General features: G+C 38.0%; 1 protein-coding gene across 1 annotated transcript; it reads left to right on the forward strand.

The window, feature by feature from the left end:
• Positions 1-6907: 6907 nt before the first annotated feature.
• On the forward strand, positions 6908-27439 carry LOC145673738 (leucine-rich repeat-containing protein 51-like). The gene is made up of 3 exons (XM_081743478.1): positions 6908-7001; positions 22504-22715; positions 26855-27439. The coding sequence occupies exons 1-3, from the start codon at positions 6908-6910 to the stop codon at positions 27119-27121; spliced, it is 573 nt and encodes a 190-aa protein (XP_081599604.1). The 3' UTR covers positions 27122-27439.

A 27439-nucleotide genomic window follows, 5' to 3' on the forward strand; every position in this document is an offset into this window, starting at 1 on the left:
GCCTGATCTTATGAACATCCTGTATAAGGAGAAGAAGTGACGTAATAAGCATTCATGTATGTTCGTATTGAAGAAGTGATGTTGAAGACAAGAAAGCATTGTATTTCGACCTTGCAAGTATTAATGACTTTTGAAACTAAAACAAAAGGAAGAGGAAAAAATGTTGATCTTGCATTTTGCGAGAACGGAAGCTCAAATTGTAACGAAGTTAAATAACAAAATGAGATATAGTTTATAGTTGAAATCAAGAAGTGCGGATTTATGTCAGTGCATCTTTTTTTTTTTTTTTTTTTTTTTTTTGTTGTTGTTGTTGTTGTAGGTCCTCTTCTGTTCCGGGTGAGTACGTGGAATTTTGTTAAATTCTTCTTCTTGGATTTGTGCCTTTTTCTTTTTAATCTTCTGTTCCCTCAGTTTGGTCTTCGTGAAATGGTTTTAAACGATCCACCGCAATGTCTTGAATTCTGTCCTTGAATTTAGACGGTAATTCTACTCGATATAAATTTGAATTAATCTTCTCCAGGATGCGTGCCGGGCCGTCGTAGTGAACTGTGAAATGTTCGGGTAAGCCTATTTTCCTTGTGGGATAATATACCAATACAAGGTCCCCTGGATTATAAGTTGTCTGTCTATGGCGCTTATCGTAAAACTGCTTTTGTTTATTATATGCCTGTTCCAGGTTGTCTCGTACTTTCTTCCTGATGGCCGCTAGTTTATTTCTGTCAATTTGTATGTGTTGTCTTGATTCGAGCGTACATTCTGGCGGGGTCCTGGGTTCATAACCAAACAACAAGAAACTTGCAGAATATTTGGTCCCTCCTTGTACGTACGTATTGATACCAAAAATAACGTGCGGTAACCATCTTTCCCAATCCGTATGGTGTTCTTGCACGAAAAACTTTAGACAATTCTGTATGATTTTATTAGTTTGCTCTACTAACCCTATGGAAGCATGGTTATATGCGGGTGAGTACTTATAGACGAAATCGTACTTCTGCGCCAAATTTTGTAAACGAGTTGCTCCATGTACTGGGTGTCGGTCCCAATATAATGTTGTAAAAGCTCCAAATTTGAGGATAATTTCATGTTCCAAAAATTTCTCTATGTTTTCCGCGTTTATGGCGTCTACTGTCTTTGCAATGACATATCGTGTGGCTAGTTCCGTGGCTACTAGTATGTACTTATTTCTTCCTTCTCTGCTTGGTAGGGGTCCTAACTCGTCATATATCCATGTTGTTGCTATCTCGCCCACCGGGTGATGTAAGAGTTCGGCTTGTTTCTTCTGTGCTAGTTTCTTCAGATGTTGGCAATCAGTACACATGCGTATCTTATTAGCAAGATAGTTTTTCAGATATGGCATATAAAATTTCTTGATAGCGGTCTTGTATGATTTTGAAAATCCAAAATGCGGATTGGTCGCCTGGCGGTGGAAGGTTGTGAACCACAAATTAGCTAAGGACTTCGGTATGCATAAAAGATGTAGTAATCCATAATCGGGGTGGTTTTGTTTTCGATATAAGATGCCGTTTTTAAGACAAAAATATCTTGCTGATCTGACTGTGGAAATCTTTTCCGGCTCCCTTCCTTCTAAAACGGATATGATGTCCTTGTAATTTTCATCTTTGCGCTGCTCTCTTGCGATATTCGGTAAAGGCTCCTTATTTCCTGCTTCTACAGTGTTAACTTGAAGGCTATTTGATTTAAAAGCATAATAGTCTTCCCCTTTTTCTTCGTCATTTTCTTCTTTCTCACCTTCTTTCTTAATATCTTGGGCCTGTTCTAGCCTACTGATTATGTCTGCTGGGTGTTTGGATCCAGGCAAATATTGTATGTCAAAATCATAATCAGCTAGAAATAACTTATATCTTGTGTACTTCCCAACTTTGTCCGGCTGGGTATTCATTGTCGCGATACACTTTGCGTCTACGTACAGGTTAAATTTTCTATTAAGTAGAAAGTAGCGAAATTTGCGCAATGTGTATATAAGAGCGTACAACTCTTTTTGCCATGTGCTTGCTTTCTCTTCACTTTTCGTTAGCCTCCGGGAACAATAAGCAACCACCTTCTCAGTGTCAGTTTTTGGGTCATAGCAGGCGAGTAGTCCTCCTGCTTGAGTTTGACTGCAATCGCTATAGACGCGAATTTCTAGCGAGTCGTCAAAGTGAGCAAGTGATGGAGCATTTAGTATGTCTTCTTTTAATTGTTCAAAGAGAACATCGTGATTCTCTGTCCATTTAAATTTAGATTTGGATGTTACTAATTGTTGGAAAGGCTCAATTTTTAACGTAAAGTCTTTAATGTGGGCCCTAAGATATGAGCATAGGCCTATAAAGCTTTTGAGAATCCGCTTTGTAGTAGGTCTCTTGAAATTTCGTATCTTTTTAGCTATTTTTGGAGATATTTTAATAGATTCTCCACTAACAAGGTGTCCTAATACATTAAGTTCCTGATAGCCAATATGGGTCTTCTTAGGTGATGCTCGAAAATCGTGTTTCCTAAGCTTCTGGAATAATAACTCCAAATCCTGCAAGTGCTGTGGAAAATTATACGAACTAGTAACAAGATCGTCAGCAAAATTTGTAATTCTATCTGGTAGTCCCTCCAAAATCATTCTCGTGGCAACACTAAGACTTTGGGAACTTGTTTTGGCCCCCATTGTGCATCTCAAAAATTCGTATGACTTTCTATTATGATTGAGCTCAAAAGTCATATATTTACGGCTCTTAGGATGCAACAAGATTTGGAAGTAGGAATTGGAAAGATCGGCAGTGCTTATGTAAGTTTTCCCCTTTATAGAGTTTAGAACGTCCTCTGTTGCTTGAAATGGTACCGACAGATACTTGGTATAAGTGTTACACTTTTGCAGGTTGAGAACTATTCGAAATTCCTTCGTATTAGGCTTCTTGAGCACAAGAAGTGGAGAAGAGAATTCATTATTGTCAGTTGGCCTGATTATGTTTGCTTTGATAAGGTCTTGAATTTGCTTATCTACTTGACTTCTAATATGTAATGGAATAGGTGGGGAGCGGTCGTGGAATACGGCAGACTTAGAAATTCTGATTTTATGAACGTATCCCCTAAAATATCCGATATCATCAGGAGCATATGTAAAAACGTCTCTATATTTAAATAACAAATCATAAACTGCTTGCTTTTGTTTTCTGTCTAGGTCGGGGTTGACGTCAAAGAGCTCTTTATTGAAAAGTGTTTTTGTGTATTTTAAACGTTCTTCTGTTTCCTCTTTCGTTTTGAATTGATATGCCTTTTCAAAGAAATCTGGTTCTTCTAGGGCGTTAAAAGAAATTTCGTGCCCTTCCTCAAGAGCCGCCACTGGCGTGTTTCTCTTCATAGTTACGCTCTTGCCATTTGGATTAGAAATTAACATTACCATTTTGCTTGTTTCTATCTTTTGATCGAGGGCATTTAAGTTATATTTCTCGCATAATCCAGGAAGCAATGATACATATAGGAATTCTCTGTCAGCTATTTTTTTCTTTCCTGCTACTTGTACATATGTATGCGATCTTGGAGGCAAAGTTATTTGCTTAGTCAGATATAAACAATTGTGATCCGTCTGCGATATTATCTGAGTTGTTAAAGCTGACAATGTATTCTCTGTACTTTGAACTGGTAACTGCGGTTTCCTCGGTCGTTTAAAAAACGAGATTGTGTTCTTGTTTAAATCTATGGTGGAATGCGAACGTTGGAGAAAATCGATTCCTATGATTATTGGCATTGTCTTGTCAATTACTCTAAAGTAATGAGTGAATGTGGTCTGTCCTATTTTAAATTTTATTAATGCTATTTGGTTCAAATAAATGTTGTTGCCTGAAATTCCTTTTATTATTGTCTGAAATGGAATTATATTTGTCCCAGGGGGAACGATTTGGGTTGGCCATAGGGAAACAGTACTTCCTGTATCAATTATCGCATTTTGAAGGCCTAATTTAGTTTTAATTGTTAAATGCGACCTGTTATTTTCGTCCTCTAATGCAATATTTTCCCGTCTTTCTGCCAATTGTTCTGATTGTTCGTTTGTTACAGGAATTTCGTAATTTGTGTCGGTTTCTTTTGGGTCTCCTCGTTCCGTGTGATGGTAACTATCGGCCCCCTTGTCAAGGGGCTGCCTTATGCGTTTTTTTGACGCTTGTAGCAATTAGATGCCCCATGGCCTCGCTTCCGGCATATTGCGCACACCAAAATTTGGTCTTCCGTATTCTGCTGATTGTTCTTCCCGTTGTTATTGTTATTTCTCCTCCTGTTTCCCTGTTTCCTATGGCTTCTGTAATTCGTCTGGGCTATCACCAGCGACAATTCTGCCATTTTATTGGCCAAGGTAGAGAGGTCACTTTGTGGAGGATTTTGCTCTTGGTGGGGAACGGCCTTAGGTTCCTGGGTTGAGGTTTGAATTTCTTGATGGTTGGGTTGAGAAATTGCCATGGAAGGATTATTTTGTTGTTGATATCCAGGTATATAGGTGTTCATTGGTTGTGTAACTGGTTGCATCTGCACAGGATAGGTATGATGGTATAACTGTTGTCCAGGATATATTGATTTTGGTTCGGTTGATAGGCCATAGGATGTATTATGCAGGTTAGGTATATTATTCTGGCCGTATAACATATGTAATTTTTGTGATAGCTCTGCGTGTTCTCTTTTCCTTAAAAGGTCATTAGCTGCTTCCAGTGTGTTTAATTTATTCTGTAGCGCTTCTACCGTTGCAAACCTTTCTAATGCTATCTTATTAAGGAAATCCCTCTGCAAACCCAAAGATAAATGGTGAATCTTTTGTTCTTCAGTCGCTTCCGGTAATAACTGCCTTATTGCTCGGAGTTTACGTAAAAAATACGAGTCTATTGGCTCGTCCATTCCTTGTTGTACCTCGAATAATTCCTGTTCTGCTTTATACGATGGGACTTTTGGCCTACATAAAGCTACTAACTTAGATTTTAGATTGTCATATGTCATTGTGTCAAATTGATTTTGATTTTTAAGCTGTAATACGAGATCTAGTGCCGTGTCTTGTAAATATATTGGTAGAATTTCCTTCTTCTTAGCCGGTGACCATGCCTGCATTGCTGCCATATGGTCGAATAGCATAAAAAACCTGTCCGGGTCCTCGTGCATGTGTCCCGCATACTTCGTTAAATGTGGCATATTAAAGGATAAATTGGATGCACCCTCTGTCATATTTGTGTTATTCTCTCCTGATCTATATGTCTGTTTACCCGATCTAGTTTCCGGCATAAATCGCACTTAAGGAAAGGAAGAGAGAAATATTTGATAATTAAATTTAGAATTTTGATAGTAAAACTTAGATAAAATAGATTCTGATACTGACCTTGTGCCTGTTAAAAAAGTTAATAAAAAGAGCGCCCCGTACAAAACTCTGGTGCCTATCACCATGTAATGTTTTTGGTAGAGTCAATAATGGTCCGAGATTTATCCCTTCACCAATTTTATTATAAAATTTGATAAATACAAAACGTCTTTGATTACAAAGAGAATAATGCTGTTTCCTCGTTAATGTCCAAATAGAGGAGTATAGGTGTTTTGCACGGTGCCCCTTCTCTCAAAGCAGTCTCCAAGGCACCTGCCGGTTCGGTGTGTTTGGAAGGATAGCCCCCTCAGCTCAAAGCAGCTTCGCAAGGCTTTGTTGTTGAAAGGATCCCTAGTCCAGTGCGACCTCGGGAAGGATGGGTGTCCCCTAGTCCAGTGCGACCTCAGGGTGGTGTAGGTGATTTGATCAGTTGGACGACTGATGCTGGGTCCCTCGGTGTTCCTCCTTTTATTTGTCCTCCTCGGGTCCTTTCGTGAGGTCCGTCTGCTTTCGGCGTTCCTCGGTGTCCTTCCGCGTTGGCTTGCTGTCTGCTATGTTGTTTATAAATAATAACACGTGTTGAGTTGACACGTGCGTCTGTTATGATGTGGGGATCCTTGCAATATGATTGATAATAGCCAAGTATCTTTTCAATTGATTCTATATTTATTGCGTGATGCAATCAGACAGAAACTCGTAGTCAATTTATTTAATAGACTAGCAGAATACCCGTTCTTCGTACCGTGGAGAATACGTTTCATTTTGGACATAAAGGAGTGAATTTGGTTTTAAACGGCATCGGAAGTGTCATTGTTCATCTCAGCGACTCCGAAAAGTATGAATAAGGCATTAAAATTGGTCGTTTTCGATCATTTTACACACACACACACACACACACACACACACACACACACATATATATATATATATATATATATATATATATATATATATCCCCTTCCGAAGTTGTGGGACTGAATTTAGATTTAAACGGCATCGAAAGTGTCACTGTTTATCCCAGCGACCCGGAAAACTATGAATTCCACACTAATATTGGTTTTTTGATCAATTTTAAATATTTTCTCCCCTCTCCTAAGTTGCACCGTCAAAGTGAAATGATAATAAAAAAAACATTCCAGGCCATAACTTCATCTATGTTGAAAATTTGATCGAGATCGGTCTGGTGGTTCAAGAGTTATTACGTTTTTACTTATTTTTATTTTATCTTCCTCCTTCCCCTCCCCTAGGTTGTGCCGTGAAACTGAAATGATAGAAACACTTCCAGGCCCAAATCTCATCTTTGTTGGAAATTTGATCGAGATCGGTCGGGTGGTTCAAGAATTACTAAGTCACAAACATAGTCATTTTCATTTATATATATTTTTTGTATTATAACTCTTCTTGGATAACTACCTGGTCCCTTAGCAAATAAACTGCAAACATTTCTTCAAATTTAGTTAAAAATGAAAAATTAAAATTCATGTTACAGAAAATATTTCTATTTTTCATTGTTGACAACAATTACTTCAAAGGGAAATATTTATTACAGAAAGCTATTGTTACAGTTACTTAGAAAAGCATTGAATCAAAATGGCGCCAGGATCGTCTAGAAGAAGCGAAGCAGAAAATATTGATTATGGCACTCCAATTGACATTTCATTCAGAAGAATATCACATCTGAATAGTGAGTACATTCTGTACATTTTCATGTAAAAATTACAGTGAGGGCATAACATCTAGATTTTGAATAGAGAAAGATGTTAATGGTCAAAGGCTATGTTAAAAAAATCATTAGCTATATCAATATTTTGCATTCAAATGCCAGTAATACCGATTTTTATTCATTTTTTGTGGCTTTATGTTTAATGTTGGTAAAATCTTAGTTAAGATTTCTTAATTGCATGTTGGTGTATCGGTAATCAACATTTCCGTTGCATTTAGTTATATTATTATTATTATTATTATTATTATTATTATTATTATTATTATTATTATTATTATTATTATTATTATTATTATTATTATTATTATTATTATTATTATTATTTTGTAATTATATTCTGATTTTTTGCTAAGATATTGTATACGTACTAAAATGACTAAAGCGCGTATATTTACAAATATTTCTCGGTACCTTAATAACTTACTAATTTGAGTGTGCTTCTTGTTATATGGAGGCTTATCGTTCAAAGATATGAATATCTCAATTGCTGGTGAGATTTTACTATTGAGAATGCAAATAGGAAGTGGGAGGGAAGATAAATTTAAGGAAATTTCGCAGTTATAATATGTTTCTCTTTGAAACAATGGGACAGAAACACACGATCTTTGATATTGGGACAATTTTGCGCTTTAGACAGTAAAAATAAGTCTTTCATTTGAACAAATTTAATACAGGGTGTGCTATTAAGTGAAGCTTCATGAAAGAGTTAAGCAGGTACATTTTGCTACCTAAGAATATAACAATTAATTTTGCTAGGTCGTAAGCATAAAAATGACATACTCAGATTAAAGGAATTCCAATAGGTAAAAGGGTAATTTGAATAAGACAGTCTTAGTTTTGCCCAAGAACCTTAAAAATTGAATCACTTTACATTTCATTATGTGCCAGGAAGTTAGTTATACCTAGAAGTAGAAAGATCACATTGCTGGATAAACTGAAAAGTGAAGTTTTCAATATAAGATAACATCCAGTGGAAGTTCGAGTCAATTTTTAAGTTTACGTCCCACGTTTATGCCATTTAGGCCAAAAGAAACATATTTTTAGTGAGGGATGATGACTTTGAAATAACTGGTGGAATGAGGAAATGAAAAAAAAACTTCCAGAAAACCCAACTGATATGATGTTGTCAGCCATAAACGCACATAGTCCGGAATTGAATCAAGGACGCTATTTCTAGAAGTGAACGCTCTACCACTGAGCCACCGTGCACCTATGTTCGGACGCAGGGTTTTAAGAAATAAGCAAAGAAGTGAAAATAAGAATTTACGGAAATTACTACAAACCGGTTTTTCGGGTTTTGCTATTTGATTTCGAAATAATTGAGCGATGAGTTGCAATAACTTTGTTAGAGAGTTCACATCGTGAATACTAAGGACTTCCAGTTGGATTTCAGTCCATGATAATTTGTTGCATACAAAATCGTACATTCTCCATGTTGCCTTATTGTTGTTAAGAAGGTTGGTGTATCAAAATTGGCTTATATACAACCTCTGTCCAAAAAGTTAGGTTAATGATGTCATACTTCTCACGGTCGTAAGAGTGCACCACTGCCGTATCAAGCACCGCACAGGTCAAGATATGCCTGAACAAGTTCTCGAGCGGCGGCGCTGCGAGTGTGTTTATCATGTGTAAACAGCACATTGTAGAGTGAAGGTGTAGTACGCGTGGTCGAAACCAAAAATGGATACCAAAATTCAACAGTGCAGTCTTGTTTCAAACTTGGAAAGTCAGCGGAAGGGACTCATGAAATGCTGACAACAGTTTACGGAGAACGTGCTCTCATCCTGAGGTGTGTTATGAGTGGTTTAAACGTTTCCGAGAAGGGCGGAACACTGTAGAAGACGTCCCTCGAACTGGCTGGTCTGCAACTGCATGCACCTCGGACAATATACGGAAGTTGAAGGAACATTTGTCCCATGATCGTAGTGTGACAGTATGAATGATAGCGGAGGAAGTAGGGATTGGTGAGACTGCCCACCTCATAGTGACCCAGGATTTGGATAAACACAAGCTTTGCTCCCGTTTCTTGCCCCACATTCGCAACTTCGGCTTGATGCCTCTGGAGACCTCATCGACATGGCGGACCGAGACCCAAATTTCCTGAAAACACGTCTGATACAGGTCTGGAAACCATAGTGACGGGCGGCAAGATCTAGTGCCTAAGGTACAACCCCGAAGGCAAAGCTCAAAGTATTGAAGGGCGGGGTCTACGGTCGGCGGAAAGCAAAACGTTCGGAACTGAGAGACTCTGTATAAAGACAATGCTCGTGATGTTTTTCGCCTCTGAGGCTCTCATCCATAAAGAATACTTCCCTGATTGCAATATGTTAAATACCGCTACGTACGTAGAAATATTCAAACGTCCGATGCAACGGATGAAACGGGTTTGCCACCAGTACGCCAAGCAAGGCGACTGGACCCTGCTCCAGGACAATGCTCTGTCACACACTGCTTTGCTGGTGCAGCAGTTCCTAGTCAACACGAGAGTTGCGCTACTTGGAAGGAAGGGAGGTCGATGATGTCTCGGCGAAACTGCTTCGAGAGAGTGGTGGTCTTCTGAGCTGTGTGCGGGCACGCGTTATCGTGAAGGAAGATGACGACCTCGGTGAGAAGTTGTGGCCGTTTCCTCTGATCGCTTTGCGCAATCTCACAATATCGGTTAGCGGTCATTGTGCGCCCTCTTTCCAAAAGCTACACGAATATGACACTGGCGCTTCGCGAGACCAGTTTTCCAAACAAGTCACAATTTGCGTTTACACACAGCTAGCGCCGTAGGTGGCGGGTGGCTTAAATTCTGCATAGTTGCCAACTCCATGTATGAAAATTACCACACACTCCTCATTCCTGACTCCTCGTCTCAACAGACGAAACTTCGGAAAGAATGGCCTTGTAACCTTAATTTCTGATCTTCCCTGGTACGTTTAACCCGAGACCAGGAAAGAAAGTCTATGCTATGTGTAATTTCCGCATATAAAGATTGACTAAAATAAAATGAAATTTCTAATTGTGTGTCCTACAATGTGCTCTTTAGGCTAAAGAGACATATGATTAATGTCAGTGAATTATTATGAAAAAAAAATGCATGGTGGAATGAGAGTGTGGGAGGAACTGGAGAACCTCGAGATAATATGCGGACATGATGATATATGCCGCATACTTGCATTGACGGGGAATGAACCAATGATCTCTCGCACCGGAGATAATGGCTCTATCACTGACCGACTGTGTGCCCGAAAATTTGCTCCAGAACTCATTTCGTAGATATGCCATTATAATCAATTTCAAACAAACTGGAGGTGTTTCCCAAATTTCACGGTTAAAAGAATATAGTTCCTCTACAAAAGTGTATTTGTTACACAGTTTATTAGTAATCAGTTCTTTGCGGTGATTATATTGTTTTACATCAAACGCCTCTAAGTAAACGCGACATTTACTGTGGGTAGGGCCACGGTGGGTCAGTGGTAGAGTTTCTGGTGGGTAAGGTCCCTGGTTCTATCCCCGGCTAAGTAAGTTTGTGGTGGACAACATCGTGTCAGTGGGTTTTCTCGGGGTACTTCCGTTTCCTCCCACATTGTGATTCCACCAATTCTTCCATCTTCATTTACTTGGCTTAATCATCGTCTCCCTTGGACAAACGCGCATAATCGTGGTACGTTAAACGGAAACACTTCATTTAATTTCATTTCTACTGCGGATCAAAACTTCTTCTGATGTTTAATCTTCTTGTATTAAACAATTTTGCTTCATAATCAGAACAGGTATGACGGGCCAGATGGCCTTAAGTTGAATGATGTGTGGTCAGAATATCAGCTTTGTTGAACTTGAAATTTTGTACAAATATTTCACTTAAATCCTTGGCTATAGATCATCATCAGCAGCAGCATAATAAGAATTATGCCATTATAGGCAGGTCGCTTGCCGCATCTAAGAAGCTTCCATGCTCCATTCCATTAGTTCTACTCTCCTTCACCCCTCCCTATTTTTCCTGCCACCATGCCCTCTAGAATGTCCCTCATGATACAGTTCCCTCTTATTGGCTGTAGATAGGAAGAAATGATTTTACCAAATGCGGTCCGTACGGGAAGAGGTTTTCTTTCACTGTTCACCAGACTTTGGAAACAATCAGGCGCAGGATATTGAAATTTTGTACAAATTTTCTCTTTGAATTTGACGCTAAGATAAGCTGGGAGTTTACAAAATGAGACTCATGAAGGAGAAGGCTTGTTTGTTTGTTCATTGAAATCTCTAGCGTCTCTATTGAACACCGAGGCAATGTGAGATGCGGATCTACAGTTTCAAACAGAATTCGAATCATTGTGATGAATTCAAAGCTCTCCCAGTGGGAATCGAATCTGGGACTCCGTTGACCAAAGTTCCGCGGTAGCCTGTAGATCAGCGGGGAGGGCAGTAAAGGAGGAGCAGTTTGAAATGAAATGAAATGAAATTTTGAGTTTTACGTCCCACGGTTATGCCGGTTAGGCTAAAGGAGACGGTGATAATGAGTAATGAATGAAATGGTGGAATGAAGAAAGTGGGAGGAAACGGGAGAACCCCGAGAAAACCCATTCACACGGTGTTTGTCCACCACAAAGTTCACTTGGCGGGAGCAGGGTTTGAACCCGAGAACCCTAGCACCAGAGGTGAACGCTCTACCACTGAGCCACCGCGGCCCCCAGGAGCAGTTTGAACTCATTCTCCCGTTTCATGGGAACTCAAAAAGTGTTGGTTGTTGAAATTTTGTAAAGAAAAATAAGAAAGAAAGAAAATAAAAAATAAAAAAATAAAATATGCCATGAACTATCGTCATCATCGTAGGCATTCTGCCATTAATGGCAGGTCACTTGCCGCAAGTGAGAAACTTCTATACTTCACGGTCTTCCGCTTACCTGTTTGTCTTCACGTACGACTTCTCTGTTCTGATATCGTCCATTAATTGTAGTCTACTTCACCCCTTCCCTCTCTTTCTTTCCACCATACTCTTTAGCACTCCCTCATGGTACAGTTCCTTTTTAGCCAATGTCCCAACCAGTTTCTCTTCCCCTTCTTAATAATATCTAAAATTGTTCTTTTCTTTCCCACCATTTTTAACACCCTCTCATTCGTTTTCCACTCAACCCAGCTAATTCTCTCTACTCTTCGCCGTGTGTGTGGGTTTTCCCGGGGTACTTCCGTTTCCTCCCACTTTCTTCATTCCACCATTTCATTCATTTCTCATCATCACCGTCTCCTTTAGCCTAGCCGGCATAACCTTAGGACGTAAAACTCAATAATTTATTTTTACTCTTTTCCACACCCACATTTCGAAAGCTTAAAGTCGTTTTTCATCGTTTTTGCTTATTGTTCATGTTTCTGGCCTCACAGTACAATACTCCACACGAAGCATTTTATGAGTCTTTTTTCTCAACCTTTTGTTCAAGGTCCTACAAAATAGTCATTTCTTCCTCTTAAAGGCTTCTTTCGCCATTCCTATCCTTGCTTTTATTTCACGTTCACACTTCATATCATCAGTACTAATACTACCCAGGTATCAAAAACTAGTCACCTGTTCTATTTTCTTGCCTCCTACTTCTATATTTGACACCGACCGCTTCGTTCCAATCACCATAGCTTTGTCTTTTTAACATTTATTTTCATCCCATATTCTTCACAGCCATTCCTTATGTTTTCTCACATCTTATTGATTTTCTCTTCAGATTCTGCAACAAGCGTCATATCATCTGCAAATCGTATACACCTAATCATTCTATCTCCTACTGAAATGCCATCTTCAATTTGTAGACTCTTTTTCACTATCTCTTCCAGATAAATTAAATAATTTACTATACATTTTTAGAAATTCTATTCTGAAGGCTGGGCAGTATGATTAAAAGGGGTTTCTGTTATTGAGACTATAAATAGACAATGGGAGAATTCAATTAAGGTAAGTTCTGAGACTGAGTCTGGGAAAAAGATATTTAGATTGGCTTTCGGAAAATTCAATTTTGACCTGCAAAGTTTGAGTAATAATTTCCACAATGCTGGACGAATCTTTTGATTTTGAGCGTAGTCAAAAAAAGGTGATCTAATTTAATCTTAACTTCGACGGAGTGCAGGTATGGGAGTTTCATTTTTTCTTTCTTAAAAAAAAAAAAAAAAAAAAAAAAAAGATTTTGGGGCGAAGAACAGGGACTAAATACACTGCGTAACGACATGAATATATTGCGGTCAATCCACTGCTTTAAGGTGTGAGGAAAACACTTTGATTCGGTCTTGACGCTATAGTAAGTCATTTATGAGTGAGTTTTTGAGGTGTTTACTTAGCTCCAGTGAAATAGAAACATCACTATTACGTTGTTGAGTTGATTTTGAGTTTATCGTCCCTTTCAGCAGCGAGGCTATATGAGACGTGGACCTACTGATTAACGTGGAATCCGAACCACATGAGCTCGTGCCGGGAACCGAACCTGAGTCTCCCACGCCAAGTTCACTATTACATACATTGAAACCAAATGAAGTTTATATGTATTTCTCAGATATTATCCATACATTTTTCTTCTCGCGTCAAGAATACACAGAGAAAAATCCGTTCTCCGGACAGCGGTATATTGTACAAATATACGGTATCCTCTTGCTTACTATAGAAATCAGCACGGAGCATACGTTATCCGTATGCTTCATAGGCACCGCCCTTAGATGTTATATCATGCCGTTGCAGGATGTCTGACATCTAACAGTTTTCCGTATATCACATGCTTATACTTATGTTACCTTCTTCAGCTATATGTTATATACGTCCATTTGTATGTGAGATCCTGAACCACCTACATTGTTTCATACGGAAAGTACGTATAGATGGAACATTTATACAGAAAGTATTATAAAATATGCGTTTTCAGCTATACGTCTGCTGTACGTTAAGTCCAAAAACTACAGGAATTACGCATGTAACCTATCTTTTTAAGTACGCCACCTACAATTTTTTTCTCAGTGTAGGCGATTGTGCTAGAATTTTGGATTATTTAAAATCTTTCAGTTTAACGTCCCAAGATTTGCAAGGTACGTCTTGCGACCTTGCTGATATTATATTCAAATATAACTGATATAATTTAAATATTGCTCTATTTAATAATTGTGTTTATTTATAAGTTAAAAAATCCAGGCCTGGAGTATATTAATTATTGGTATATATTTATTCATTTATTTTATTATTATTAGTGTAAGGAAATATTTAATCAATTTATGTTGTATATTTATGTATATATATATTAGAGCATCATCCCCTATTATTTAAGAATTATTCATATTATTACTTACAGTTTAGCTAGTGCTAATCGTTGCTTTTTTTTTTCATGCTAACTTTTTCTCTTAGAAGCCTGTCGAGGAGGCTAGCTGCTAAATCCATTGTATTTCAGTCTCCCTTACTGGGAATTTTCCATTTCGAGTAGTTGGCGCTAAAAAACTTTCTAAAGATTTTTTGTTGCTATTTTTTTTTGCAGGCCAAACCGTATAAAAAGGCTGCCTCCCCTATCTTCGGGGCTGTGCAATTTGAGGATTCCTGAATGCAGGATCTTGGCCAGACAGTCCGCTGCACTGTAAGAGAATAGTGCAGTTTGGAGAGAGTCCCCTCTAGTTAGAGACTGTATGTAGAGAGAATAGTGATTCTACTACATTACAGATGCCCGCTTAAGCAATTGAGCTTTGGCCGTTTAGATAGGATATTCAAATGTTAGGGATTTAGGAAATAAGTTGTTATTTTTAGATGCTTAATCCTACGCCTATAACAGAGGCTATTGGATTACTATTGCTTGTTTAGAATGGGAGTATATAAGCTTCCTAAGGGTCTATGGCGGAGGTGAGTGACGCACGTATAGACTCGAGGTTTTGGTTCCGTCCTAGTGGTGGAGGAACATTAATTTTAAAATCCAAATGCGTTTGGGTTCGATCCCTGCTTATGTAATTATAGCATAATTAGGTGCTGTAAGAGATTAGAGATTTCTCACTGCAACTTTCATTTAAGAGAGTGTTAGAGTGAGTATTTAACCAAATTCCTTTATTTCCTTGAGCGAAAGGAAATTTAGAGCCGTGAGCAAAGGCTGACAATCCTATCCCAAAAACCAACCTATCCTATATGATTATTTGCTTAAGCTAGATAGAATCCTTTTGTGGACTTATCTTGGAGTCCCAGAGACAGGTTTAGGCCAGACAGTGACCTATGAGTCAAGGTCCCGTCTTTAAAAGTAAGGAGTACGGTCCAGGAATAACTGAATTCTGTAAACCGTATTTCCACAGGTCCCTGCTATAATAGAGAGTAATTTGATTAATAAGGAAATTAGGATTTCTAGAGTTTAGATTAAAATACTTCCTTTCTCCATTAGTTATTGGGGAAGGGTAAGAAGGAAGATAAAGTGCATATAGGGCGGAGTGGCGTCCTGAGATAAAGTTAGTACCCTACCTTTAAATTAGAGAATTCTATTTGTAAATAAACGAATAATCACCTAGTTAATTTCTCGAAAAATTCATTTAATATTCTTTGATATGAACCATATACCCTAGACATTACGAGCAAGTACTTTGTAAGGACGTAGATAGAAAGTTATGAATATTTAGAAAGTTGTTAGTTGATATCACTAATTATACGGAGTAATATACATACATGGAAGATTATTAGCTTAAGGGGATCTCCTACCATCTCCGCTTAGGTTTCTAACTCTCCATTTGATAACATGTAAAATTTAATATGGTAATTTCTAACAAAGTATTGCAGGTAATAACTTGAAATTTTTAATACAAATACACAAGACCCATATAAATCCAACCACGGTCTCCAATTTACGTTACATGCGTTAGATTAATTGCAATATATTCTTCAGTAAGTTTGGCAACAGAGAATAAAAAGTATGCTGCAGAGGGGAGAGGGCTGACCATCTGTTTGCTTGTTAGCTGCTTTTAAAAGGACGCTCTTACCAGAAAAATCACGTTGTGATTCTCACTTCTCAGTGGTTAGAATGGTCTGGACTGGAAGAGCCCAAAACCTCTTCTTTCTTCCTTTCACGGTTTGTTTGTTTCTTCCACCCCCTGCTGTCACAAGAAGACAACTTGTTTCGGAAAGCACTTTGAATTAGTAGCGAAAAGCCAAACTGAATGACACCACGGACGGATTAAAGGGAGGGGCGGTCACTCCCTCCGAGAACATTTGAATACTTTGAATAATCGGGGTAAGAAACTAGAAATTGCGTAATCTAATAAGAAAAGTTTGTTAAAGTATACAAATCAAGACGCATTTTAAGTGTCACAGCATTGTACTCTCATCCCCTCCCCTCCCAATTCCCTTCTGAAGAAGTTCTCTTTTGTTTCTCTGTTCCATATTAGCCTTTACACTTACACTTTCATTATCCAGTATTGATTTTTACCATACCATCTGCACAGAAGGCGAATAAGGTTTACGAGTCCTTCCTGCCCCCTTTTTTAAAAATTGCTAATTATAATAAAATTTATCGAAAACAATTCATCTCAACGATAAAGACTTATACACATTCATTATTGCAATTTTAAAATAAACTCGCCGCCTGTCGCGTATGCTAGCGATCTAATATATACGAATAGATGAAAAGTTAGTTTGAAGCGTATTGTTTTTCTGTAATTAAGTCCGAATTCATATTTGTTTCTATTGTTGCATCGACAAAAGTGAGTGCTAAATCGATTTAGGCTCGTTGGTCTTTGCGAGGTCCCTCAAGATGCAAGGCCGTGGGCAGTCGCCCACCACTTGAAACGCCTCTGCACTAGAGGTCTGCACGTGCTCGGGCCTACAAAGAATGTATCACTTCGGGCCTGGGAGGGGTTCGGGCAGTAGCGTCATTTCAGATTTGGCTTGGGGGGTCAAGACCCCTTGATATACGTAAAATTTCGCGTTTTTCACTGATTTACTACTATGCTATTGATAAAATTATATAAATCTCAAACTCGGGAGGGGGGCAAATGCCTCTCCCTGTCCTCCTAAATGACGCCCCTGGGTTCGGGCTGTGAATTTTTAAATATACAACCATATTTCTCGGACTTTTTCGGGCCTAACTTTGTAAATATAGTGTAAAACGATACAAATTGCACCGTTCTTTCTGGAGGACTTTTAAAACACAACTGCAAAATCAAACCTCGAATTGCTGTAAATAAAAATACAATTTTGCATTAATAATTAAGTTTCTGCAATCCGGGCTTATTTCGGGCTCATTTGATTATCACAGAGCCAGATTCTGCAATCCGGGCTAGGGCCTAAATGCTAAGACATATTTTGGACTCGGGTCGGGCCTTACATTGTAAATTCACAGGCCGGGCCCGGGCTGAAAATTCCGGCCCGTGCAGACCTCTGCTCTGCACCCGCACACATTCCTTCCTAGTCCAGAAAATCTCCTCCCCTCCGCATCGTCAATAATGGTAAATTTGTTCCTCGTATATTTGCTTATTATTGTAAGAGAAGTTCAAACCAGAACTCTAAAATTTGTTCGTTCTCTGGGGTAATGTGAGTAATGCAAATTAAGAAAGATATGCGTAATATACAAATGTCAGAAAAACTTGATATCAATTTGATTAACCTTTTACGTAATGTTTATTTTAGAAATAATAAACTTATGCAAGTATATCGAGGCATCTGAAATTTAATGTTAAATAGTGGCGATTGAGCCAGAAGGGGCGTGCACTATTCAGTTAGTCAAAGAACTCATATATGTAGCTTGAAAACTAATACTATTTAAACCAATATTGAATTAGACAAATTTGATCACTCTGGCCACAGAAAAGGCGTCACCTTCTATGGCCCACCCATCGCATGATGGGAATGAAAGACAGAGGAAAAAAAAGACAAATTTGTAAAAAGTAGGATAACCATAATTGGAAATAGTGTGTGTATTTTTTAAGGAGGAAACCCAGAAGTACATTCTCGATATTATAATAATAATAATAATAATAATAATAATAATAATAATAATAATAATAATAATAATAATAATAATAATAATAATAATAATAATAATCTTTCTCACTTCAATCATAGGTTGATGCGCAAGAAGGAAATTTTAAAACTTTTCTCTCCCCTGGGAGAGCTGTTTTATAATTTGATAAGGTCTCTTCTTCGTAACTGCATCTATCCCTGATCGGGCCGCGGTGGGTCAGTGGTAGAGCGTTCACCTCTAATGCATGGCGTCCTTAGTTCGATCTCAGCTCGCACCAAGTGAACTTTGTGGAGGACAAACACCATGTGTGGGGGTTTTCTCGGGGTTCTCCCGTTTCCTTCCACTTTCTGCATTCCAGCATTTCCTTCTTTTCACAACATCACTAGAGCTCCTTTAACCTACTAGGCATAACTGTGGGACGTAAAACTTATAGATTTTTCTATCCTTGATCTTCCACTTCCTGGTTTTTCTTCTGCCTTTTCCCCTATCAACATGGTGATCCAATCGGAGTGCCGAATAAGATGTCCAAGCATGTGTTTCTTTTTTTTCCTATTATCTTCATGATCTGTCGTCCTTCATTAGCTTCCTTTAGTACGTCTTCATTCCTTTTCCTTATACAGTATTATTATTATTACACAACCACACAAAATAAATAAAAGTTCTGTGCACTGGACCCCAGGGTATTGATTCGATGTATTTTGGTACCCAGAACCCAAATTTCGAAACTTCAGGACGATTTGATCGTGTCAACTTTGTTTTATGGGCGAAGAACGTAAGTGCTGTTTTACGTTTGCTTATGTTTATCGCCCATTTAAAAAAATATCACGGTCAATCGTCCTGGGGTTTCGAAATTTGGATTCTGGGTACCAAAATATTTTGAATCCATACCCTGGGGTCTGGTGCACAGAACTTTTATTCTTTTTGTGTAGCTGTGTTATTATTATTATTATTATTATTATTATTATTATTATTATTATTATTATTATTATTATTATTATTATTATTATTATTATTATTATTTTCCATGCGTACATTTTCTCGAAAATATCCTCCCCCTAAGAGATGATCAACAATTCATTCCTGAATAGTACTCAGCTTCTTTTCCTACTAATGACTATTTAGGAGTTTTTCCTTAGCTGAATCTCGTTATATTGTGTCTCCATTGTACGTAGAATAGGATTCGATTGCCAGTGTAAGCTCACAACTTCCGAAGTTGAATCAACATCGTGAAAGAAATGGAGAACTATCCGAATAAAGTGGTAGCGATCTCTGGCCAAGAAAGACGAAAGGATTGTTTGATGTCATTTTCACTGATCACGATCTTCTAGGTTGTGAATGTTTACCAGCTGGCATGTCCAGGCCCCTATGGGCTGTATTGCTGAGTTTAGATTTTAGACTAATAAACAGCTGTCTTTAGAAAATAACCTTGTAACACAAATATGATAGTCATGAGTTCCGAACCATCGTATCAAGTGGTATAAATCTCACTTGGGTGGTAAAATTCGTTATTAGACATTCGTGGAAATCAACTGCTCTGTTAAAATATTTCAGTTTTCTAACATTGTTATGCCTAATTATTATTAAGCATTAATAATTAATTATTATTAAGAAGAAGCTGAAAATCGAGAAACATGGAAGAAATATTTCAAGGTCCAAACTGAAAATTAAGAAGAAACGAAAAAAATCTCATCAGTCCCAGGACCGGCAAAAAGGCAGAATACTTAATACTAATAATAATAAGAAGAAGAATAATTTTAAAATTTCGTTCTTGATTATAAGAATACATTATACATTATAAAAGTCGTATACAAAGAAATGTATACATCCTAGAAATAGTATATACATATCAACGAAATACCTTACTACTGTCAAACAACATTTGTACTGTGTATACATTTATATTAATTCTATAGACTGTCACGTCTTTTAATCACGTGGCTCCCCAGCTTGCCTCACAACGATGAGCAAACGCCAATGATTTGAGTATTCTAGTAGGGAATCGAACCTAGAATCACGCGAACAGGAGTCAAAAGTTCTAACCACAAGACTATGGAACCCCTTAGTATGACGTTATGCTTGAAATTCAAATGATTCTACCAAAAACAATTATCAACGAAATAGTTTATTACATCTCTAACACATTACATTTATACTGTGCATACATCTATATTAATTACATTATGAAAAGGAGTAGAATGACTATATGCCTGAAATTAAAATGATCCTACAAAAAGCATATTTTTCAACGAAATACCTTCCTATTATCATGTATACGGGTAATTTTATTCGTGGGTGGAAGGAGGAGTCGCCCGAAGTAAGGAAGAAATACAATACTCTCCTATCTGATAATTGAAATCATGAATAAATTTTATTATTATTATTCTTTCTGTATATGTTCATTTTCGAGTTAATCATTCCATATCGGACTCCCGAAGAAAGAAAAAAAAACTATCGAAACAACTTATTGACCGTGCTGATAGCGACTACTCCCCGTCACGACACCGTTTTTCAGTTTTGTTAGTGTTAGGAAAAAGAAGAGTGAGAAAGAAGAGTAGCAGAGGGAGGCAGAGAAGAAAAAAAAGAGAAAGAATGAAGAAAGATAAAGGATTGGAGGAGAAAGGATTACTGGATAATTCAGGAAATAGAGTAATGAACTTGAATGGTTATTAACGAAGGATCAATTCCGAAGTGATCCGGAAATAGACACATGTCTATAAATACGAGCCTGATCTGGGTCCAGGCGACTGCACAAGAGGGAGTTGCCCAAACCCAGCCCAAGCTAGGTGAAAATGGAATTTAATTGGTTGTAAGGTAATCCTGAATGGTAAATATTAACTATCCAGTCTCTGAACTCCATACTCTGAGATCGACCACACATATGAATTAGCTTGGCGAGACTTCTTTTTTGGAAGGAGAGAGTACCAAATTCTTTTTCTCTTTGATTCCTTCATTTTGTCACACTTCTTGCAACACAGATATTATAGCACAACGACAGTAGAATTTCCAGTAAGTGCACTTTACAGTTCGTTTCAAGACTATTCTAAAACTCAAGGGTCACAAAATCACCCTCCCCTCTTTCCCTTTTGGAAGGGATCTTTCGGGGGGAAAGGTGAAAAATGTGGAAACAATTGGATACAATTACTAAGAACATTTTCCTTCTTCCTTCACAAGTCTCTTGTTTATGGTCATTTCGTCTTGTGTGATAAGGCGGACTTCAGAACACAAAATTGCAACGCTCCAGATTCCCTACCCAAATTGTCACGCGGTTCGTATGTCAGTCTTCGAGTTTCTTCAAAGAATGTTACATTATCTGCTATGAGATCTGCAAACGATCTCCATTGTATAACTGCTATCTCGATAGAGGCAGTGGACAAAACTGAGAACAAAGCTGCCCAAAACAAGTTTTTGACAAAAAAAAAAGGAAGAAACAGAGACAACATTTGTTTTTAGCCAGAAGCGCTCATAAATCACTACCACGTGACGCGAAGACTATTAGGGCTAGAGGTTCAGCAGAGAGCTCTCAATTCCTGGAGAAATTCTATCCTCTACGTTGCCAAGTGTAAACGGAAGTATACATTATAATTAATCTAAATTGATCTGGGGCATTAAATCAAAAACAGAAACCATGAACATATAGGTATTGCTGTTGGAAAATATCATGGAAAATTTTGAGACGGTAAGTGCAATATCTTGTTAAATATTCACATAGAAATATCTACGTGTTATCTTATAGGGATCCTGAAACACTTGCAAGTGGGTAGACATCCCCTTAAGGGAATAGGATTTTTCTTTTTTTTTTTCTTCCAGATTATGCCCTTTACGCTAAGAAAGAGGATGAATAAGGCAAGTGAATGATGATGGAAGATATGTTGGATTGAAAATGCGGGAGGAAACGGGAGTACCCCGAGAAAACCCACGGACACGATGTTGCCCATCACCAACGTACTTGGCCGTGGAAGGGGAATACCGAGACCAGGCCGGTAGCCAGTCCAAAAATGTAGGAAGGGGGCGGCTGAAGTCAGGGGCCTGATCCAACCATATTATAGTTCATCACCATATTATAGTTCGTTTGCAAGCCTACCGTGAAAATTTTAGGGTCCCGCAAAAATTTAGGGGGGCCCGGTCCCCTAGACCCCCCTGGATACGGGCCTGACCGAGACATGTAAAAATAATCCAAAATGACCGAGATTAGTTCAAATCCATAGTTTTCGCGGTCGCTGAGATGAATTGTGATACTCCCACAGGCGTTGACTTTCAAATACAGCCCCCCATCGGCTGGGGTTCAGAGGCTGGGGGTCAGGGGGCGTTGACCAGAATATGTAAAAGTAGTAGAAAATTACAATTTTTTCCCTTTCGTTGTAGTTTGTTTACATAGATATTTTATCTCACCTATGCGAAGAATGGGTATTTCAGCTAGTACACAATAATTTGGAAAAATTTGGATCCCTACTAGTTTCCGTTAATCATCAACAAGATTCCTTGTATGATGTTCTTATTTACTATATCGAATTAAACTTAATTAATTTAACCCTTTATTTCAGATGTCTCATCTAAGACAGCGCTAAGAATTAGCCGCACCCGTGAATTGCCCAAACGAGCAGAAAATGGCAAATATAAGACACGGTCCATGTGGATAAGCAACAATAGGCTGCAAAGCACAGCAGGATTGACAACAGCTGTTCAGTTATTGGTAGATCCCTGCAGATTAGGATGGTTAGATCTTTCATTCAATCAGATAACAGATATAACTGACGTGAGTATTGCATTGATATTACTTTATTTTTATAGTTGTTCAATATTAGTAATCTCGTGTGACGTAGTTGTATTTGTCGTAGTATAGGCTACATGCCACAAGTAATAATGCACCATGTAGTACAGGCAGGAATATTGCGCCATTTATCTACAGGGTAGAACAGGAAGGCGGGAAATTTTAAATCTAGAGATAGCAACACTGTATGGACGTCATTTGTTTGAGACCGATAAGATAGCATTCAGAAGACTTTTGCCATTTAGTAATAATGAAGCATTGAAGTTGTGCGGAATGTGTGTCTGCTGTGAAAGCGTTTGATAAGAACGGTAACATTGCATGGCTTCCGAGATCCCCTGAAATCAGTGTGTTCGATTTTTCTCTACGGCAAATCTATGGGTCATGTCGAAAGCAAAGCGTATAATACACGTTCTGCAATCATCTTTGAACTGAAACTGAAAGTTAAAGGAGGACTCACTGGTGTTCCTCAAGACGTAGTACACTGAACATTCCAGCGAATTTCCAAAACACACTGTCATAATTTGTATGCCGAAATGGGGCAAATCTTTCCGATGTTGTCTTCAAGAAATAAAGTGACACGTATGTACCGTAGGTAATGCCATTGGTAGTGGCATACTCTCTTCATGGATCTGAATCATTAAATGTACTTTCGGATGAAAAGATGCAATATATTTCAGGCATTTTTTTTTCTTGAAGGCCTTACATCTGGAGAACTAAATACGGTGTAGCCAAACTCGATTTAGGGGCCGTTCAAAAATTTTGTGGCTCCTGATACAAAAACTAATTATTGGCCAAGATCACTATCTTTTCATATATATTTGGATCATTCCTAAAATCATTGTTTCCTTTGTTCATTAGTGCATTTTACGTCAATTAAAATTTTCGTTTTCCTGCTCCACCTTATTATAAGTATAAAATTTTTCGTGATTAGAACTTTCTTTTAGTTTAACGTCCCACGATTATATACAGAGGCTAGAAGAGATTATGAATTAAATTGTATAATGAATGAAGTGGGGAAAAAACGGGAAAGTTCAGAGAAAATTCTTACACACGATGTTTGTGCACCACAAAAATCACTTGATCAAGCTAGGGTCGAACTAGAAATCCCACACATCAGTGACTAAGCGCTCTACCACTGAGCCCCTTTAATGTTCTAACTGTTGGACACAAAAATCAGAAAATTAAGAAAGTGTTTTTTCCCTTGTCGTTGAAAGCGACAAAAGTTGATATTTTTTCGATGTGACTTTTCCTCTAAAACGAGCACTGTTGCACAGAGAGCAATGGTCGAAAAATATTTGTGTGGTGTTGTAAGAGACTCAGGGGCACACCTATGATTGTCCACTAAATCTGTAGGTTTGGCAAGAGCACGTCACAAATTCATTTGTTCATTCCAAATGCCTATTCGGGTGCCACGCAATATAAATATGTTTGAACTATTAGGTACATTACTTTTTAATAAAACCCAGATTTCTTATATTTAACATGTATGTCAATGAAGCAAACTAACAATTCACAGCCCAGCTTCCGTGATCTAGTAACCGTTGTTGGTTGGCTGGATTGGAATTTAGCGTCCCTTTCAGCACCGAGGCTGTATGAGACGTAAACCTACATTTTAACAAGAATTTCGAACCACATGAGCTCCCTCGAAAAATTGAAAATGAAATATTTCAGTTAATGTCCCACGATTATACCTGTTAGGCTAAGAGAGACGGATGTTTAAGGCAAGTGAATGATGAATGGAAGATTTGGTGGAATAAGAGTGTGGGAGGAAACGGGATTACCTTGAGAAAACCCACGGACACAATGTTGTCCATCAGAAACGTCCTTGGCCGGGGATTGAAGCATGGATCACATGCACCAGAAGTAAGCACTCTGCCACTGAGCTTCCGTGTCCTCCTTCCAGAAATTGAACATGCGGACGACCAATATTGATAAGGTGTGGCTTTTAATGAATAAATATAGTTCAAATGATATCTAGTACGATTAGTTATTCTGAGTTCCACTGGTTAAGAGTCTTCATCCCGGCGAAATTAAAATACCGCTAATTTTACAGTAATTATGTGATATCTTCAAATAGATAAGAGATAATTGAAATATGGAACAAGAGCGCCCTAGACAATATTATTTTGCGTGAGGTACCGTTATCACAAGTCACCTAGTGGCTTTATGTTTTCAGCTGTTTACAAACGCGAAAATAAATGCCGATTTTCAAACTGGCTCGAAATCGAAAGCAGATAAGTGAGTCGTGATAACGGTTTCTCATGCAAAATAATATTATCTAGGGCGCTCTTGTTCCACATTTCGATTATCTTGTATGTATTTGAAGATATCACATAATTACTGTAAAATCAGCGGTATTTTAATCTCGCCGGGGTGAAGACTCTTAATCGCAGGTATTGTACAGTCACAAGCAAAAGAATAAATAAATAAATAAATAAGCCCATAGCTAGATGAAGACTACAAGGGCTGAGTTCCTGTTGTAACTACTTTCAGCCCCTTGAAACTTTCAGTTGTTTGTTGATAGTGACATATAAATGTAAATTGAACTGAAGTAACCTCCCCCCTCCCGCCCGTCTTACTGCTATGGCTGCATCTGCCTTGAAAACTTTACTTTTATTCGTCATTTAATTCAAGAGTTAAAATTTTGAAAGGAAATTGACTGACAGGATCCACTTTTGAGAGCTTAACTGCAGTGGAGAATAGAAGATTTGATCGTGCACTTTGACACAAATTCGTAAGAAGAGGATAGTGTTGGTTGATTCTTGTAAGCTTATAGAACATGTCGCATAATTAACACAACTGTGTTTACTATAGGTCTATACTAAATTAATTGCAACTCCCACCCCCTTTCCTTCCACATTTTTTCTTCCCTTCAGGGTCAAACATCAAAACACGCTGAAACACGTATTTAAATATTTTAAACGAAAAGTCTAAATACCAAATTTCATGTCTCTATAGTTAATTGAATCCGAGATATTGACACCTTATAATAATTGCAATTACCACCAGCCAGTAATTACACGTCAAATTAAAAAAAAAAAAAAAACTTTTTACTAGTAATTTATGTCACAAATCCTATCTATAGTTAAAATTTAAAATTTCTAGCTGAAGTAGTTTGTCCTAGGCGTTGCTCAGTCAGTCACTGAGATAGGCTTTCTTCTTCTATAGCCTACGTAGGGACTAAAACGTCAGCGCCTTTCTAATAAATTATGTTTTATTAAACAAATTATATCACGAATCCTATTAGATCATGTGATATAATGAAAAAATATTACCTATTTAAAATAATATGATTATCTTCTATAAATATTGTTTTCTATATGCATATTTGTAAATATATAATGTACAGGCTCCTTCAAAAAGAGCTACCTATTTGGAGAGGGCGCTGTGTGAGTTGTGGTGGGGATACCGGAGGGGGTATCGATCGATAGCGGTACGTGCCATTTTCATTAGTTACAATGGCGTGGCGCGGTGAGTATTGTGCGTTTGTTGTGGGAGAATATATTCATAATGGTGGCTCTGTGATTACTACTCAGCAGGCATTTTGCATTCAGTTCGGACTTGGCAGATATTATTCTGTTCCGAATTTTTTAAAAAAATACTCAAATTTGGATATCAAACTTTAGAGCAATAGGACCTAGGTTCTGCACTGAGAAAACTCGTCTGGCCGATCTATTTACGTCTTTGGAGATTGCTGAATCAATACTCTCACACTCATCACATTTTCTGGCGTTGTTTACGGTCCGAGGTCGGAGAGGCGAATTTTTCCTCAGTGCAGAACTTATTGCTCTAAAGTTCGACACTCAAACTTGAATAGTTTTCTTATCCGGAACTTAATCATGTCGGCCAAGTCCGAACCGAATGTGAAATACCCGTTGAGTAATAATCACAGAATTAACATTACGAATATACTTCTAAACAACAAACGCACGATCCTCACCGCGCCACGCCATTGCAACTACTGAAAATGGTACGTATACCAGTATCGATCGATACGCTCTCGGCCGCCGTATCCCCACCACAACTCACACAGCGCCCTTTCCAAATACCGGAGCTCTTTCTGCCGGACTCTGTATCTGTGTTGTAATAATCGAACTTACATTCTTTGATCTTGCTTTTTACAGGAACTTTTGAAATTTCGTAATCTTCGAATATTATATCTACATGGCAACAAGCTACAGAGGTTAGATCCTATTTTCAAATTAAGAGAATTGCCGTTTTTGCGATCAGTGACATTCCATGGGAATCCTATAGAATCCAGTGTTCCTCAGTACAGATTGCACATAGTAAAGATGCTTTATCAGATTGTTTATTTGGATTTTGTACACGTATTGCCAAGTGAACGAAAACGACCTGCACCACCAAGAGTAAAATATGGAAAAGATGTTTAAATGCATAGTCGGCGAATAGTATACTTACACGGCAGCACTTAAAAGAAAGACAGATAGAATCTTCAGCGATTCACAACATTGCATAGGAATTCTTCAGGGCATAGCACTTCAGATCAAAAGTCAATAATTGGAAGCCTTTCAGATATTTCAGCAGGTCGTTGATTTTAAATTTTGAAATGCATTATCTAGTAGATAGTATCAAAGATACCAGAATATAAAAGTTACCGAAGAAGATGGCTTTCAACAATAAGTGCATTCAATAAATAAATTATATTTCTACTCTGCATGGAAAAATTTTGTGTATCTCGTAATAGCAAC

This window comes from Thermobia domestica, chromosome 17, assembly GCF_964235325.1.
Source record: "Thermobia domestica chromosome 17, izTheDome1.hap1.1, whole genome shotgun sequence".
In the NCBI taxonomy this organism is placed as follows: domain Eukaryota; kingdom Metazoa; phylum Arthropoda; class Insecta; order Zygentoma; family Lepismatidae; genus Thermobia; species Thermobia domestica.